At 29.7% G+C, this 19,119-nt stretch overlaps 1 protein-coding gene and 1 long non-coding RNA gene across 11 annotated transcripts in view; one reads left to right on the forward strand and one right to left on the reverse strand.

Moving 5' to 3' along the window:
* LOC124425573 (gamma-aminobutyric acid type B receptor subunit 2) overlaps positions 1 to 19,119 on the reverse strand; it is a 262,835-nt gene that overhangs the window by 25,610 nt on the left and 218,106 nt on the right. For all 5 annotated transcript variants that reach the window (XM_046966088.1, XM_046966086.1, XM_046966087.1 and 2 more), the window contains 3 exons: positions 14,081 to 14,248; positions 5,971 to 6,146; positions 5,005 to 5,182 (listed from right to left, as the gene is read on the reverse strand). In XM_046966088.1, the coding sequence (XP_046822044.1) occupies positions 5,005 to 5,182; positions 5,971 to 6,146; positions 14,081 to 14,248 (522 nt within the window). The remainder of the gene's footprint in view (positions 1 to 5,004; positions 5,183 to 5,970; positions 6,147 to 14,080; positions 14,249 to 19,119) is intronic.
* The window catches only part of LOC124425574, a 115,611-nt gene that overhangs the window by 3,019 nt on the left and 93,473 nt on the right, over positions 1 to 19,119 (forward strand). The window contains exons 2-8 of one of the 6 annotated variants that reach the window (XR_006942538.1): positions 648 to 872; positions 968 to 1,014; positions 2,228 to 2,328; positions 2,613 to 2,910; positions 3,033 to 3,094; positions 5,013 to 5,133; positions 6,818 to 7,514. This is a non-coding gene — a long non-coding RNA (uncharacterized LOC124425574). Of the gene's footprint in view, positions 1 to 647; positions 873 to 967; positions 1,015 to 2,227; positions 2,329 to 2,612; positions 3,095 to 5,012; positions 5,134 to 5,238; positions 5,488 to 6,817; positions 7,515 to 19,119 lie in introns of those variants that run through there. The other 5 variants (XR_006942534.1, XR_006942533.1, XR_006942535.1 and 2 more) reach the window with 5 other exon arrangements.

The raw sequence follows: 19,119 nt of genomic DNA on the forward strand, positions 1-19,119 counted from the left end.
TCTTATTGTCAGGAGAGATTAACATAAGATCAAATTAGATTTAGATGAATAATCCGGTTTCTATATACTTTAAAACGGCAAATCAAAGCATTATGTATTATCGAAAAGAATTATTTAATCACTTGCTGTGTAAAGAAATTCATGGTTGACGGTGCCACGCACGTCATTTTTCTTTCTGCAACAATCGCCTGATGACATGTATAATACGTCGCTGGCGTTCCGGTAACAGAAGCATCTCGACGTGCGTGGAACGTCTTTTTACCGCAAGTGATTAAAAAAGATTTGATTAAGTCCGAATCAATGTAACAATGATCCTCTTTCTCGTAAATTCGTCGATTCGTAAATTCTATTAACGTATCGTTTCTATTAAAATGAATTGTAAATTATTCATTATTTTTAACAAATTATCTTATACGTTCGTAGATTATTTATAAATAATCATAGTAACAAAAAAATTATCACTTATTATTGGCTTCTTGCATACAATAAAAATTACTGCAACATATATAAACACACACACACACACGTATACGCTGATATTTTTTTTTCCCTTATAGATTAGGATCGAAGAAATAATATAAGATACATAGTAAGGGAAATTTGGGCAAAAGGAGAAGGATGCTATATGCTTCATTTTATGGTTGCAGGTGTATATATCAACCGTTCAGTGTACTCTGCTCTCAAGTTACTATGATATCTGATCAGTTACTCTTCACTGAACACACATTTCAACGCCGTCCGACAAATTTTTCATAATTCAGTGACTTCCATAGAGGCAACCATCAGCTATCTAACGATATATGCAACAAGTTGGAATATAATCGAGAGAGAAATTTTTTTAATTATAATATGTACAAATGTACAACGACTTTGTACGTACAACTTATTACAATACAACTTATTACAATTATTACAATATTTATAATTTAAAATAAATTAATAAAGCGATGTATAATATTTTAAACAGATATAGAATGAGAAGAAAAAAAAAGGATCATCAAATCCAGAAAGAGAGTGAGTGACAGAGAAAGATAGATAGATAGATAGATAGATAGATAGATAGATAGATAGATAGATAGATAGATAGATAGATAGATAGATATATATATATATATATATAGATATATATATCTATATATATATATATATATATATATATATATATATATAGAGAGAGAGAGAGAGAAGGTTTAGAAAAAGTTTTAATCCTCTCAGCTGGAAGATAAAAATTCGATCGGTTCGTTCGTTAGAGCGTGGCTCGTTTTATTGAGATAATGGGGCACGAAGAAGAAGGTTCACTGTCATTGTATCAGCGCACCGATTATACGTTTCTTGTGTTCGCGTCATTGACTCGATCGAGAAATAGATACTTTTGTGAAGGGTCAACTTGACCTCAATCGACCTCCTTCACCCCATCTACGCCTATCTGTACTCACTCGGCCCACCTCAGCCCATCTAAGCCCACCCGCACCCACATCACCCATCTGCACCCACCCGGTCCACCTTTTTCTTCCGTCTCCAGAAAGAAAATTAAATTTTCGAGAAAAATGGGAACACGGTGGCAGTGCTAGAAGCTCTATGGTGCTGGAGAAAGAAGATCGTAGGAGTCCCCAATTTAACTTTCTTTCGTCTCCCGCAGACGTTCCTCGGGACGAACTCTTTTCCCTCGGGTGAAGTCAAAGAACTCTAAAGGGAAAAAAAGAGAAAAAGAGAAAGAAGAAAACTAGCTCAACTAAATATCGTTTTCTTAAAGTCAGCGAACGTGATACAATATATCAATTTTATATAGATATTTATCATTAATATATCCATCGATTGACAATATTTAATAACTGATATTATTTTAATTAATATTTAATCATCATGATTCATATTAAATACAAAAGATATAATATACGATTATTATCGCGTATACGATAATTAATTTATAAAATGATAGATTAAATAACGTATGAGATGCACCAATTAATATGCCTGTTTTAAATATAATTTGATCGTTGAATATAATAACAAGAACGAATTAAAAGGATAAAAGAGGAAAATATAAAAAAATAAAAATTCTTCATTAATACTCTAATATTATATTTCTTTAATCATATTTATTCTATCTCTTTATCTATCTATCTATCTATCTATCTATCTATCTATCTTTTTTTTCTTTTCATTTTTTTTATCGTTTCATTTCTTTCATCCCGCGAATTGGCTTCCAACGAACGAACGAATCAAGAGAGAAAGGATAATAATTTATATAACTATGACGTGTTAGCGATTTTCTCGAGAAACCACTCCGAGAACTCGTTTTGAGTTTCAAGAGAAACTACGTGCGTGGTATGTAACTTCACTCGACTTCTCATATATATATATATATATGTGTGTGTGTGTATATACGTACATGTACCTGCATATACATACATACACTTATATATATATATATATATATATATATATATATATATATCTATATATACATACATATATCGATGTGTATCTTTATTCTTCTCCGGCAATGTATATACGAAGAATAGGTAGATACCTACATACCTGCTACCGGAGAACCACCGATGGCGCGTTTTCCATCATGATCGAATTACATGCAAGCGCTATATTTTCAGGTCAAATATAGATCTACAGACAAATGTCTTATCGGTAGACGCTATCGCATTTCTCCCACGCAGACGTTAGTAAACGAGGGATATTTCACGGCAGTTGGCGTTACTCTATTTCACAAACATTATACAGGATGTCCAATTTCAAAGTTTCGCACGCAATTATTTTACGAATTATAGCTCCATTTGAAAGAAGTTTCCTTCAAATAAAACTTACCTTTTGGTGGGTGAATGTATCGGTGGATGGATGAGATGAGGAATTTAACGTCTTATAGTGATTCTAAATCTTCTATAAGTGGACTAAGTACTTATGAGATTTCAAGCTGATTTTCACTTTTTTTTCTTTTTTTCTTTTTTTTTGTTTTCTTTTTTTGTGTTTCTTGATTTTTTTTTTATCCCTACCGAACTGTACGTTTTTGATTTAAGTATAGAAACGTGTTGACCTCTCCAAGATGATATCATTGACCATAAGGTTTTGGTTCTTGAAGGTATGTAGTTCAAGGTCATTTAATGACGTTCTAAGCTTACCATCTTCATTATAAATCCAAATATTGTTCCATATATCTTATACTTAAAAGGATGTTACTTCGACAACACGATTCATTGATTTATTCTATTCCTAAATAAAAGTTTAAAGTTCTTAAGTGTTGTTCAATCAACTTATTGACAGGCATACTTAATACAATCGTTCAACTTTCTTACAATTATGACGAGACTCGCTTTTCAAAACAAGAGTCATATCGACAATTTCATTTGGTGTATTATAAGCCATCGTAAATTATATCGGTATCGGAACGAAGAACAACACGTTGTGATGTTAATCACAATGATACTAATATTTCCGAATCGTTTGTAATACATTAGTAATAGATTCCTTGTTCGTAAATTAAAGGAAATAAATTTTAGTCCCAGTTTGTCAAATGTTTCAAATGAAATCGACGAATAATTATGGCAAGGAACAATTTCTGGATATAATACAAAATGAAGATAAATTTTGAACGTGTGTTAAATGACCTTAAAATTTTTTAGAAAAATTCAAATGGGACATACTGTATATACTCTCTCTCTCTCTCTCTTCCTCTCCCTCTCTCTCTTTTTCTCTCTGTCTTTTTTATCTCTAACCATCTTTCTTTCTCTCTTGGCAGACACTAGTGCCCAGAAATTTGTCATAATTATTTTAAATACTTCGATTCTTCGTATATTTTAATCTAATCGACTAGCGATCGAAATAAAATAAAATACAAATTATTGTATTTTATGATATATTTAACTACGTAATTAGAGATTAGTATGAATTTTCATTGAATCTTTGTAAGATATGATTAAAAAAATAAAGCGGAAATCTATCAGGAGTAATATCAAGGGATGTTAATTTGACACCATTATTCGATTTTTCCTTTACGGGAAAAAATTTTTTTAAGAGTTACAATACTTATTTTGTTTTTTTTTTTTTATCATTAAAATACTACTGAAATCTTTCTTTATCGTAAATCGCGTGATAAATTTAAACACTAATATTTTTCCATTAAATGAAAATATTAAAGGTCTTTTTGATTCTTTTCTTTCCTTTCTTTTCTTTTCTTTTTTTTATTCTATTTATATATCTATTTATTTATGTTTATATTAATTTATTATTTTTTTTTCTAATAACAAAAGCATTATTTTTACGTATCACACTTAATTGAAATAATTGTACAATTAATTCTTTACGCGTGTATAGTATAATGATTGCTCACGTGTTATATTTATGTATAATCGATGTCCTCAGACATTTACTCTCGTAATCTGATATATCGCTGTCTCTTCATTCATCCTCATTTTCATATAATCGGCTGTCATTGATCGATGTTCGGTAACGGTCTTGCATACTTTGTACGTAACATTTTTCTTTCGTTTCACGTTTATCGTTTCGTTTATACATTCTGTATTTGTACGTACCATACATACAATTTTCTTTAGCCATTCATTCTTTCACTCATCCCTGTGGATATGAAAAAAAAAAAAAAAAAAAAAAAAAAACTAAAACTAAAACTACAATACGAACAATGAATACGCTATAATAAATAATCTAAAAATAATTTATTATAAAGGGATGAAAATTTATGATTTAATACCATAGCTTTATATAGTTTATATATATGACAGAAATAAAATAATAAATGACAAATTCGATCTAAAGGTATGTAACTAATTATCCGTAATGATTTAGCTTTTAAATGATTAATTGATTCGTTTATCGAAAAGGCAAATAAAAAAGAAAGAGAGCGAGAAAGAGAGAGAGAGAGAAAGAGAGAGAGAGAAAGAGAAAGAGAGAGAGAGAGAGAGAGAGAGAGAGAGAGAGAGAGAGAAAGAGAGAGATCTTAAAGCCTATTTGTAAAAAGTGTTTGCTTTTACTTACGATTCCAGACACAGTGTAATCCTCCTCGGTCGTTAAAGGTAGGAGATCTGTCAAGATGGCGCCGTGCAAAGCCTCCGCTAGTTCAGAGGGTGCACAGCCACCACCGGGCAGAGTCCACCACTCTTCTGCGTAAGTGCCCATTACGACCCATTGGTACTTCCTTCCGTACATTCCGAATCTGAAAAATGATCGAAATAATGACATATAATGTATATATATGCATATTCGATACAGGTTAGACATAAATTGATGAATATAGAGTGAAAAGAGAGAAAAAAAAAGAAACAAGAGACGATTTTGTTTCGAGTGATTTGTTTTTCTTCTACAACGATATTAAAATATTGAAATTATTTGTGCGAAATAAAAAGATATAAATGTTTCCAAAGCGGTTGTGTGCGATTTGAAAATGAAGTGTAAAAGCTTTCGTTTTATTTTGTTTTATTTTGTTATGCAATTTGAATAAAAACAAAACAAAAAGTACAATTATCATCTGTGAGAAAACAAAACTTATTTTCTTTTTTTTTTTTTTTTCTTTATTATAGATATTTAATATATCGTATTCCTTTCTTTCTTTTAATTTTTCAAATTAAGTTTCTTAGATTTTTCTCCAATTTTTTTCTTTTATCTAAATACTTTTAATGAAAAGATATTTAATATCTTATGATTTTTTATAGTATTATTTGAAGTTACAACAAAATTAAGTTTTGATATTTTACTGACGACAATACAGCATGTGTGTGTGTATGTGTATATATATATATATATATATATATATATATATATATGTAAACATTTATGCTTTTTAGAAAAATCATACGAGATTTTCGTCTTTAATAGTTTAAGCTCGATATAATAATTTTTAAAACATTTGTTGTCAAAAGTTGGATATCATGTATTATATATCATCGAAGCGAATGTGTTGCAAACATAAATTTAAGTAATAATTTGTACATTCGGAATACCAACTTGTAGGCCTCGCAGAATATTCTTCTCGCCCAAATTTCGTCAAAGTTTCCAAGAATGATCCTCACGTCCTTATCCTTTAGTTTCTCGAGTGCTGCTGTTACTTCCGTAGCGAAACTCTGTGTTTCTACGACCTCCATTTTGTTCTTATCCAAATCAGAGACCAAACGATTGTGTGCCTGTCGATGGAAAAATATATATGAAAAGTAAATAAATATATAACAGATATATATATATATATATATATATATATATATATATATATTATATAATATTTATATATATATTATATATATTATATAATATTTTATATATATATTTTATATATATATATATATATATATATATATATATATATAAAACTACACACGAAATATAACGGATGATAAAATCTTCGAGCGTATGTAAAAATTCTCTTTTTTTCTTTATGTCCCTCTCTCTCTCTCTTTTTTTATTACTTTTTTTTTTTTTTTCTTTTTAACTCTCTTTCCCGCTCAATCGGAAGAATAAACCAGTCGCGCGCTAGATTGGATCCGTGCAAAAATTTTCACGAGGAGTGCAACAAAATTGTACGTGCGTAAATATTGATCGATAATTTGAAAAACAGAAAGGAAAAAAGAAAAAAAAAGAAAAAAGAAAGAAAGAAAGAAAGAAAGAAAAAAATCACAGGACTATAAAAAGCTAGGATTATTTTTTGTTTTTGTTTTCTTTCTCTTTTTCCTTTTCGCCCCTTTCAACAGATAGATCTCATCAGAAAGACAATATCAATTTCAACTAAGGTTCATACATTTAGTCCTTGTACGATTATCTTTGCCTGGACCTTCCTTACTATTTCTCAATCCTATCGCAGTCGTACGTTTATCCTGGTGCCTGAGAAATCCCCATAAGCCTCGGCTTTGCTTTGGAATTAAACAAATATTTCCGAGATGTTGAACCGGTGTGCGAGGGATGTTGAATTGATAAAGTTCCAGCCGATCTCACCAAAAGGTAACTTAACAGTGTCATTCCCATTACCATGAAGATTAGTATGCAAGAGTTCCTCTCTGTCTCTCTCTCTCTCTCTCTCTCTCTCTCTGTCTCTCTTCATGGTTATGAAAAGGATTATCGTTTTATCAACAGAGCAACATCAAAATCCATAAAGGGTATGTTATAGTGGATAGTACAAATGAAAACGGGACTTGTTTGCCTGCGATTATTGGGACTCAAGAGAATGCATATATGAGTACATACGCAGTTGCTCATGGAGATCATTGAATTATATTGAATTAAATGGAGGCGCATTCGAATTACAAATATCTCATCTGTTCGAGACCAAACTAAATGAATGTAACATAGCCCGGAGGTGATCGTTTCCGTATCGTTCCTGAATAAATCCATCACCGAGACCAGACATTATAATTTTATGTTCTTACGACGTAGATCCGGTCAATTCATATTCATGCCCGTTAAATTCATGATTTTAATATGATTTATGATTTTACCGGCATTCTTACGAAAATTGAAAAATTTCTTTTCACAGATTTTAATGTCTTTAACAAAATTTATCTAATATTCTTTCTTCTAATATTCTCTTTCGGATCCAATTTGAATATTATTTTTATCATTTTAAGGGCTCAATTTTTTATAAAAGTAAAATAAAAATTAATAACAATTCGAGAATGCAAAATAAATTGTACGCTTTATAATTACAATTATTAAATAAAGTAAACAAATGAAATTTATATAAAAAATTTATAGAAACGAAATAATAATGTTCATGAATCGCATGATGATAATGATTATTTAATTTGTATGTGTGTATGCATGTTTGGATATGTGTCATTAACGAGATAAGAAGGGTTGAATATATTCTTGTTCTTGAAATTTACTCCAAGAATGTTAAATCGATCCCCAAAAATTTTTAGCTATCATTTTATGTTGTAATTAGCAAATTGTAAGTAATAGAAAAAATAATTTTCCGACAAAGTTCATTTCCTTTAATTAAAGTTATAATTTGTTAAAAGATTTATCAATTGTTTATATAATTATTAAAAACAAAAATTATCAACAAAAATATTAATTATGTTTTTTTTCCTAAAATTCATTAATCCATCTAGTTCAAATAACTATAAAATAGCTTAATACTTCGCTTTCTTTTTTTCTTTTTTTAATACTAATATAAACATAGTTATATTGTATTAATCAATTGTATCAACCGTAATACTGCATACTTTAAGTCTTTATTCATTTTCGTTGCCATACCTAAGGAAAGAAAAAGGAAAATCTTATAGTAATAAGTTAATAATGGTGAAAGCTTGGTAATAATAGTAATTGTTAGTGTTCGGTTAGGTTAGAGATGCGACGACGTATCAGAGAGTATAAATCATATCATGTGACCCACGTGACGTAGATATAGGGTGCCAGTGGGGGTTAATGTGACGTCATGTATTCCCTAGAGAGGGAATTCATCTGACAACAGTGTTATTAACACAACAATAATAAACAATGTAAACATATTATACTAATCAAACCAAGATAATAATTTTAATGATTACAAGATTAATCATATACGTATGTATATGTTTTGACTGAAAACCAATTTATTTGGATTATGATTTTTTACAAATTATTTTCATAAATTTCAATACATCAAAATAGTTTTATAACGAGAAAATGTTTATGAAGAGACGTTTCGTAAAAAAAAAAAAAAAAATAATGCAATCGAAACAAGTTTTCTGCTGCTTTTATGTATTTCTTTTTCTATCTATCTATTTATTTATTTATCTATCTCTTTTTATCTCTCTTTTGCAAAAGATAAAGGGGAAGAAATCGCAATAACAAGCGAATATCATTTAGGTACACGTATACTTGTGTGTATTTAGCTTCGTTCCCCGCTTCGTCGTTCTCGAATAGTATCTTGAGGCGATAAATTTCAGGCCTTATATTGAAAGAGAAAATAGTCGAAAAAGGATGAAAATAGAGATAGGATGAAGAGAAAGAAAGAGAGAGAGAGAGAGAGAGAGAGAGAGAGAGAGAGAGAGAGAGAGAGAGAGAGAGAAAGAAAGAGAAAGAGAAAAAGAGAATCTGATGTGTTGCTTTTACTCTGTCCCTTTTTATCGACCGTCTTCTTTTCGAAAAATCAAGGACTCCTTTCGAGTTTAAAGTTAAAGCTCGAATCGTGAGTCGTCAAAGCGTGAGAGAGATTTCATGCAAGTTGTTCCTTTGTTAGATGAAAGGTAAAGGCAATAGAATTGTACATATACGTGAGGAATGGAGTCAACTTGGTATGGTGGAAGAATTCAGGGGCAGAGGAGGGGAAGGAACGAAGGAGGAAGTGTGAGCGAGGAAAGGGGAGGAGATTTGAAATATTATATTCTTCGATCGCGAGAAAGCGAACCAGTGATGATATTGGATATGAACTGGTTTATCGTATGTACCTTCGAACAACTATTCGCGAAGAGTTTCGAAAGATTTATAACCTTTCCCCCCTTCCCATCTTCCTACCATTTCGTCATCTTTGATCGTTCAACCGGTTTTGACATTTTTCAGAAACAAGTGACATTTTCCTTAATCGTTTGCTTTCGGTGTGAAGAGGAAAGAAAAAAAAAACAAAAAAAAAAAAAAGAAAAATAATAAAAATAATAAAAAATAAAAAAAAGAAAAATAAATAAATAAATAAAAGAAAAAGGAAGAAGAAGGAAGAAAATTTTCCATTACATTTCTGTCGTCTTTCGTTTTACATGAATCGAATTTCCAAACGACGATCGACGACAAAAATATTTTTCCTTTGTTTGAGGAGAACGAGAGGAAAAAGCAAAAGAGATAATATGTATTTTATATTATTGATAAGTTTTTTTATATATTATTTTATATATATATATATATATATATATATATTTTTTTTTTATGAGTATATATCTATATATATCTATCGATTTCGAGATTTATCGTCGTTTAAAATATTAATTTATTCGCGCTTTTCCTTTTTTTCCGTTTTTTTTTCTTTTTCTTTTTTAAATTACAAACTACACGTCGTATGATCCGATCTATACGATATTTTTATCATTCGAATCGACACGAAACCAATTGTAATAAATGAAGAACGGATAAAATATTTATAAATATTTAAAAACCACTTTTCACAAAGAAATCTTATTACGCATTCTCGTTTCGTCATATATAATTATGTACGTATCACTCATTCCTTCAACGGCAATTCGACATCGTGTTTACAACGGTTACGGTTACGTTTCATGATTTATTCCAAGTTATTCGCAAGACGTATAGTAAGATATTAATTTTCAAGGATAAGGAGAGGATGGTGCATTACAAGATGGCAGAAACACGTCGAAGATGTAATCGGGTTTAATTAAAGTTCTGCGACCTAGAATCTGTGATATTAATTCACCTAAACACACGTAGCCGCGTAAATAGATCTACGAGAGAGAGAGAGAGAGAGAGAGAGAGAGAGAGAGAGAGAGAGAGAGAGAGAGAGAGAGAGAGAGAGAGAGAGAGACAGAGAGAGACAGAGAGAGAGAGAGAGAGAGAGAGAGATAAAGATAAGGGAGGAGGAGACAAAATGTGTATGTGTGTTTGTGTGTGCATATGAGAGAGAGAGAGAGAGAGAGAGAGAGAGAGAGAGAGAGAGAGAGAGAGAGAGAGTAGACACAAAAGCTGGTAGGTGCAAGGGACCACCTGACGTTTACGTATATCTCTGACAGATTTATGGATGCCGAAGTTCCTGCTGCTGCTTTACGCGCGTAATAATGTGCAAAATGTTTGGGGAAGGATGGTGAAGAGTTAAACGGGATATATAGGGGGTGGAGTGGGGGTACAAGTATGCACTCTCACCAGACCGAGAAAGGAATTTGCATTTGGCAGGCATCTCTCTGTAAACTTTGTTCTGCATTGTGAGTTCGTATCATCCTCTCCCTCTTTCTCTTTCTCTCTCTCTATCTTTCTTTCTTTCTTTTTTGTTTTTTGTTTTTTCTTTTTTCTTTTTTCTCTTGTTTTTTCTCTATATACTATAGTATAACTATATACGCTCGTGCCATTTTTCTCTCTTCCTCTCTCTCTCTCTCTCTCTTTCTCTCTCTTCTTACTTTCTTCAGTTTAGCGATCTACCTTCTAGGGAAATATCAACTCCAGTATTTTTGAAAAGGAATTTTTCTCTTACTCACCTACTCGTATTTTTTCTCCATTATTTTCTTTTACTTTTTCTTTTTATTCTCTTTTTTTCTATCTTTCTTTTATTTTTCCTTTTCTTCTTTTTTTTCTTTTTTTTCTTTTTTTTCTTTTTTATCTTCCAAACGATCTATTTCCGATGAAAAATGTGATATACATAAGTACCTATGTATGACTCGAGAGACATGGCTATAAACGTCATGGCTTCGAATAAAAGTACGAGTTTGAATGAAGGCAAGTTGGATGCACGCTGGCTTGTACTTTTCGCGAATTTTCAACGAGCTCGTGCAGTTTTTTTTTTTTTTATAAATATTTCGAAAGCCTAGTCATTTGATTTTCTTTTGTTTATTATTTTTCATATGAGTTCATATATTTTTTTTTTATAATTAAAATATTTATATAATAATATCCATATGTATATATATATATATATATATATATATATATATAAGCGAAGATCGAAGAGAATTAGTGAAACTTATTTTTGAAGTAGAAATGTTTTTATTAAGATTGACCTCTCGTTCATGCACGAGCACACGCACATACGAGTTTGAATGAAAATTATTCTGACTCGTAAGAACATATTAAATACTAAATTGGACCGTATAAACTGAAATACAGAGAAAGAGAGAGAGAGAGAGAGAGAGGGAGAGAGAGATAGTGATGTGTTGTGTAACTTCGTATTCATGAATCTCTACAAATTATCTTTATAAAACAAAAGAATATTAATTCAAATTACTAATTCGAGTTGCTAATGTAGAAAGCTCACCCTGTAAATGTAGAGGAAATAACGTTAATATTCAAACATTATGATATATCTATATATTTCGCTATATATTAGAATTAATAAAGAATGTAATAGATGATTTATTATACATATGTCGTGACAATTTAATGTAGTTAATAAATAATCATCGAATTTCTTTATTCGATTTATTTATTCATTATCTGTTATTTAAGATATTCCATAATTTCGATGTTAGAATTTTGCATATGGAAAATATGCATATACAAAAAAAATTATTTCGTATAAAAATATACTCTGTTCGATCTTATTTCAGAGATAATATAATAATTATGATAATATAATAATAATAATTATGTTAAGTTAGACTTATGTTAAAGATATTAACGTTAGTTCGATTAGAGGTTTAAGAAAGTTTACGAAGACAATCAAAATATTGAGTTTTAAGGTTTTCTTGAAAAACTAAATCATTTGAAAACTTACTATATATATATATATATTCAAATATTCATCTTACAAAAAAATCTTATTTATAATTATTATAACAAATTTATTATATTAAGTATAATATGACAATATTAATTGAATACAAATTTTTATGAATATTAATTTTTCACAACAGATATAGAACAATTGAGATCGATTTTTTTTCTTTTTTTAATTGATAGTTGAAAAACAAATTATTAAATTAAATATAAATAAAGCGAAATATTATAGAAGTTCAAATATTAACGTTATTCGCGAATGTTATAATAGAAATGAATTTTAGATTTTTTTAATTTTTTTAAACAATCGGTATCATCGATCTTCGTTTATTTCGATCAGAAACAAGTAGTCGATTTTTATCTTCTTTTATTCTCTTATTCGTATCATTCAATTTTCTTTTACCGTTGAACGATTGTTGTCCACGGTGGGATTTCAAAGAGAGAAAAAAAAAGGAAGAAAGAGAAAAGAAAAAGAAGAAGAAGAAGAAGAAGAAGGTTTGACCCAAGATATAATCAATTCTCGTTTGGTGGTATAATCTCTTACGAAACGATACGTAGTAAGGACGAGACCAACGAGAAAAAGAGATAGAGAGATAGAGAAATAGATAGATAGATAGAGATAAATAGAGAGAGAGAGAGGGAGAGAATGTGGTAGGTCAAGTGAGTAGAGTTGATAACCCCAACGTGAGACAAATCCCACGAGATATTCATACTATCCGAGAGCTCTTCTAAATAAGCATGAATTAAACGTTATTAATATAGACACAGTTTTCAACTCGATTTATGAAGATCGTGTTTCAATAAACGTTTTATCATTCATTTCTCGTTAATAAATTTCTTATTTGTCTATTATTATTCGACAATTAAATAGTCGTTTAATGTTTCAGAGAAAAACAATAGTATAATTTACACGCAAACACATACATACATACACGTGTATGTATGTATGTGTGTGTATATATAAAATTGCATTAAATCCATCTCTTCGTTTTCGATGATTTTTCAATATTATGTTAGAGTCATGATGCCGAATAAAATTTTTTTTTCTAGTGCGCATATAAAAGTACCGCTCAATCTTATTATTTTTACTTTTGTATATATTCATGGTAATAAATGAATGAAGTTTTTATTTATTTATTTATTTTTTTTTTATTTTTTTTATTTTTTGATACAATAATCCGAATGGAGATATTAAAGAATGATCATGAGTTAATTCTTGATCATTTCGATGATTGAACGTTGTTATTTACAAATAGTATATATTCGATGTTTCAAGAAATCAAGATAATACGTAACGCGTTACATTTATATCTTTATACGAATATTTTTTTTTTTCAAAAGAATAATATAAACGTTCTTTCCATTCATGTGATATTATTTGAATAAATATATGCGTATGAAATATCATGAAATATTCAATGTATAAAGTAATAAACTAAAAAATTTTAAAAGCGTACTGACAATAAAACACATTTTTGTCTATTCGTTGTGATGCTAACATTAAATCGAATTCGTTTATTAACATTGTTACATTATTATTTTTTCTCTTTAATCAATCTTGATAAACGTATCATCGACTCTAATATATACTTTTACTTTTTTACTTTTTTATTTTACCATAAAGTTGTAATCGAGACGAAATGAGAGATATGTTGTGTAGGAGGTTGGTTTACGAAGTTTTTAATGATAAAAAAAAAAAAATTTGAAACGATAAACTTACCAAAGCGTAACGTGGCTCGTTCTGATAGATGGTTCCAACTCTGGTCCAATTGAAGTGCATTAGCAATGCAACGCGTGGCGCGTTGAAAGCGTTTTCGGACGGTACGACCCTGAAGAAATTAGGGAAGCTCTTGCTCGTGAACATCGGATGGGTGTCCGCGTAACTGAGCTGAAAAAGGAATAGAAGCAAAAAAAAAAGATAATGCGGATGGCAAAGCTCATTCTTTTTCTTTTTTCTTTTTTCTTCTTTCTTTTTTTTTTTTTTATATTATCCTTTTAGTTCGACCACTTTGTTTTTAGGATCTCAAGGTTCATTATATGTTATATATATACGTACGTACGTACGTATGTATGTATGTATGTATGTATGTATGTATGTATGTATGTATGTACGTCAGATTCTCGGTTCCTGGGCAGAGAGACTAAGAAAGGAACTAGCTTAACAATAGCTGCTACTAACAACGCCTAGGGTAAAACGGGGTGGTTATATAAAGAGGGGGATATAAAGTTAAAAAAGAAAAAAAAACAGAATAAACGAAAAAGAAAAAAGAAAAAAAAATAGAATAAACGAAAAAGAAAAAATAAAAAAATACAAAAATAGAAATACAAAAATAGAACAGAGAGAGAGAGAGAGAGGGGGGGGGAGAGAGAGGAGAAAGAAAAAAATGGATGGTCAAAAGAAGCAAAAGGACTTGTTGAGTAAAAACAAACGGGGTCATGTGAGTTCTTTATATTTCTTTTATTAGCAAACACTTGGTTATGCTGAATGGGTAAACAACAATGGAAGTACCCTTTTTTTAATGGTACGACTTAAAGAATTTTTTTTTCATTTGAAAATAATGCAACCTGCCGGATTATAGATAAATTTATGTATTCATACATACGTGAATGAACATATATATATGTGTGTGTATAATATCTAGCTCTGATAGATGTTATTCGCAAATTAAAAGTGAACGAACGAATTTGCCGTTCACAAGATTCCAGTTTGGATATAAAGTATAAGACACATTGTTGGATGGAGATGGAATGTAAATGTTGAAAGGATGAGGAGAAAGAGGAGATGAGAAAATGGTATGAGGGATGGATCTCGTGTTTACTCGGCCTTTTCTTTTTCGCGATCCCTCGAGATTATTGAAGGACGCCGCTGGCTCGTAAAAATGTCCGCGGCGGCTGTTTCGCGTGAGCGAACGACGTAACATCGCTCATGAAGATTTAGATAATGGCTGCCCATCGAAGAAATAAAACAAATCAACGAAAAAGAAAAAAAGAAAGAAAGAAAAAAAAAAGAAAAAATAGAAAAAGAGAAGAAAAACAGGAAAAGAAAACAAATTAGAACGGAAAAAATCGATGTTTGTGAAAAATGTTAGAAAATTTTAAAATATGATCGGTCGTTCGTTTGATTTTTCTTTTGTTTTCTCATTTTTTTATTTTTCTTTTTTTTTTTTTTTTTACTTCTTAAAAAATATAACATCGAGACGAGATAATCGCTTTATACGGTATATAAAGTGAACGTGAAGTATGCACGTATACGTTTACTTTAATTTCTTTTTCTATTTTTTCTCTATTTTGCTTTTTACATTTGGAAATTGAAAGTTGTTTTTCTTTCTTCTCTTTTTTCTTTTTTCAGGAATGTAATACAACTGGTAATTCGGTAAGCACATTATAAATTATGAAAGGAATAGAAAGATTTTCACAAAATTTGTTTCTTTTTTTGATCACAGAGATTATCAAGCGAGGAATTTTTGATTGATCAACTTTACGTAATAACCCATCCTGTATATCTTCATTATAGGAATATTCATAAAAAACAATTTTTTTTTATTTCAAATTCTTATCCGTTTGATTGTTCATTAACGTTCTCTCAAACGAAATTTCAAACGAAAAACGATTAAAGAATGACAATGTATGATGTCGACCACTTTGAAAGTTCGTATATAATGGGTGTCTCATTTGAATTAATCCAGGTGAATATCATTTAAATTATTTATAATACTGACAAATATATCAGACAAAAGTATGTAAGATACAAACCGAAACATCATGTAATGCATAAGTATATTTTTATTTTTATTTATTTTTTATTTCTTTTATAGATGACGCTTAGAAAATTTGAAGACCCATTATATTCTTTTAAATTCTTTTACGACATTTTAAATTAAATTTAATTCATTTTTTCAAATATCTCTCAAGGATATTTGATATAATTCTTTGTTAAAAATTTTATTGGGAATTAATGAAAAAAAAAAAAGAAAAAAAGAATATACCAAGTAGTATATATCGTACAATAATTAAAAAAAAAAAAGATGTCGACATGATCTTCAAATCTCCAGAATAAGTTCATTTGTAAAAGAAAACATATGTATACATGTGTCTATTTGATCGTTGAGACTTTAAGGTTTACGAAATTCCATTTGAAAAATTTTTTGGATATTGCGAGTAATTTAGATGATACTCATTTATTGATTAATTTAGAATGGAACACACTGTATAAATTCTTGTTCGTTGATAGCTACTGCTTTGTTTTAAATATTATCAAACACGGCTGCTACTTGTTAGAGCTCTTTTGAACCTAGGTTAATTACGTGCGCTCAAACTTTGATTAATCAGGCCAAAACTTTTTAAGTATTTTCTTCGTGTTCGTATCGTATGTATAAGTGTGTGTGTGTGTGTGTGTGTATGTGTGTGTAAGTAAGCGAGTATGGAGAAAATGCATTTTGCATTACAATTTTATATATCATACCGTTATGGTATGATCACATAAACATACATATATATATATATATATATATATATATATATATAATATATAATACATAATATATAATAGGCCATTTACAAAATATTTCTAGATGTATTAAAAATGAAACGAGCACTTTTATCAGAGTAAATAGTATCAAACGAGAAATAACTTCGTATTTTATAAAAAGTTTTTCGAAAACGTTGTACGATTCTTTGATACAAGCAATTCTGGATAGAATTTTTAATTTCTTCCGTAAAAGTAGATATTAGACAGAAATGAGAGTTGGTTCTTCGTGTGTGTATATGTGTGCATATATAAATATATATATATATATATATGTATATATGCATTTATGTATAGCAATCACTGTATTTCACCTATGAATATGACATATGTATAAAGCTTTACAAATTATTCGTATTTGCTGCAGCTTTACCTCTTTTTTTTCACGTGAAAGGAGGAGGAGAAAAAGAGAAAAAAAAATTAAAAAAGAATTAAAAAAAAAAGGAAAAAAGTTTACGTTAAATTCTCGGGTCACTCGTTGCGTACTGACAGGAATTACTCGATTTCAAAGGGCGTTGAAATACTTCCGCGAGCTATTGTACGTTTCTACATTGACGCATATACACACAAAGAGAAAGAGAAAGAGAAAGAGAGAGAGAGAGTAATACACACATACATACACTGACTAACATATGTAGATATATAACACATGTCGATTGTCCGAGAAGAAAACTTTTATGGAATGTGAATATTTCCATATCGAGGTCACGTATCTATAAAGGGGAGAGAAACCTTCTTCTTCTCCTGCTGTCTCTGTTTTTCTCTTTTTCTTTCTCTCTCTTTCTCTCTCTCTCTCTCTCTCTCTCTCTTTTACACAATGGAGGACATATGCGGTAAGAGCCAAGGAAACGTTAGAAATTCGTATGGTTCGAGAAATTTTAGGGAAAATTTTTATCCAGGAAAGTCGATCTCATATCCACCCTATATAACGTCCGACACTTTTCTATGCGATATATATACATGTATATATGTATGTATGTATGTATGTATTTATGTATGTATGAATGTATTTATGTATGTATGTATGTATGTATTTATGTATGTATGAATGTATTTATGTATGTATGTATGTATGTATGTATGTATCTATCTATATATTCAATTCGAGGAAGCTCAACCGTTCAAAGCATATTTTTTTTTTTTCTAAATTTCACATACCCTGGATCCTGATCACATAATGTATTTTAAATATGAATTCATCAAATGAAAATTTATTCCGTAAGATATAATTATTCATATATCATTTTTATTATACTATAATTAATAACCAGATATATTTGTGTAAAATAAAAATATGTACTTGTTTTTTTTGTACTTTGTTCTAGGAACAAGATTTATATGATTATAAATGAATATCAAAATTATAAACAAAAAAAACGATATCTATCTCTCTCTCTCTCTCTCTCTCTCTCTATACATATATATATATCTTTCTCTCTTGTACACATTGCAACAGTATTAAAATTTTTTATTTTCCACGAAGAATTTTTAATCATCGCATTATTGAAAAATACATAATACGAAAATATTTCCATATTAATATCGAATAATATAATATAAATATCGGAAAATTTTTCCTCTTGTTATTTGATAAAAGATATAACAATTATGAGATTCGATTTGAAAATATAAGGAAGAGAGAAAGAGGAAGATAGAAAGGGAGAGAGAAAAGATGATTAAAAGGAGGAAAGATAATATTTCAAGTAGTAGCGTTCGTTTAAATTGTGACAACGAAGTTTCTAAGTTGCTTCCGCAAATGCCGCCACAACGTTTAACTCCTTTAAGGGAAGGATATCGCTTGTGGCTAAAGAGGGAGACAGAGAGACAAAGATAGATAGATAGATAGATAGATAGAGAGAGATAGAGAGAGAGAGAGAGAGAGAGAATGAAGAAGGTAAGATCAAATCCAAGAGGAGAGGTTGCAAGTGCCTCCAAGGGAGAACTCTGATAGTTCGAGTTACTCGAGAAGTAACGTTTGTGTGTGTTTGTGTATGTACATACATATATGCATATATATATATATACATATATACATGGATACATATATATATACTTATATATATATATATATATATATATATATATATATATATATAAAACATAATATAATATGTATCTGAAACATAATCTTTCTCGTTTTCGAAATACAGTGACGGACTGGAAACAAACTTTTGCGATATAAAGGGAGAGAGGCAGAGAGAGTGTGAGAAAGAGAGAGAGAAAGAGAAAACGAG

The sequence above is a fragment of the Vespa crabro genome, chromosome 7, assembly GCF_910589235.1.
Source record: "Vespa crabro chromosome 7, iyVesCrab1.2, whole genome shotgun sequence".
NCBI lineage: Eukaryota > Metazoa > Arthropoda > Insecta > Hymenoptera > Vespidae > Vespa > Vespa crabro.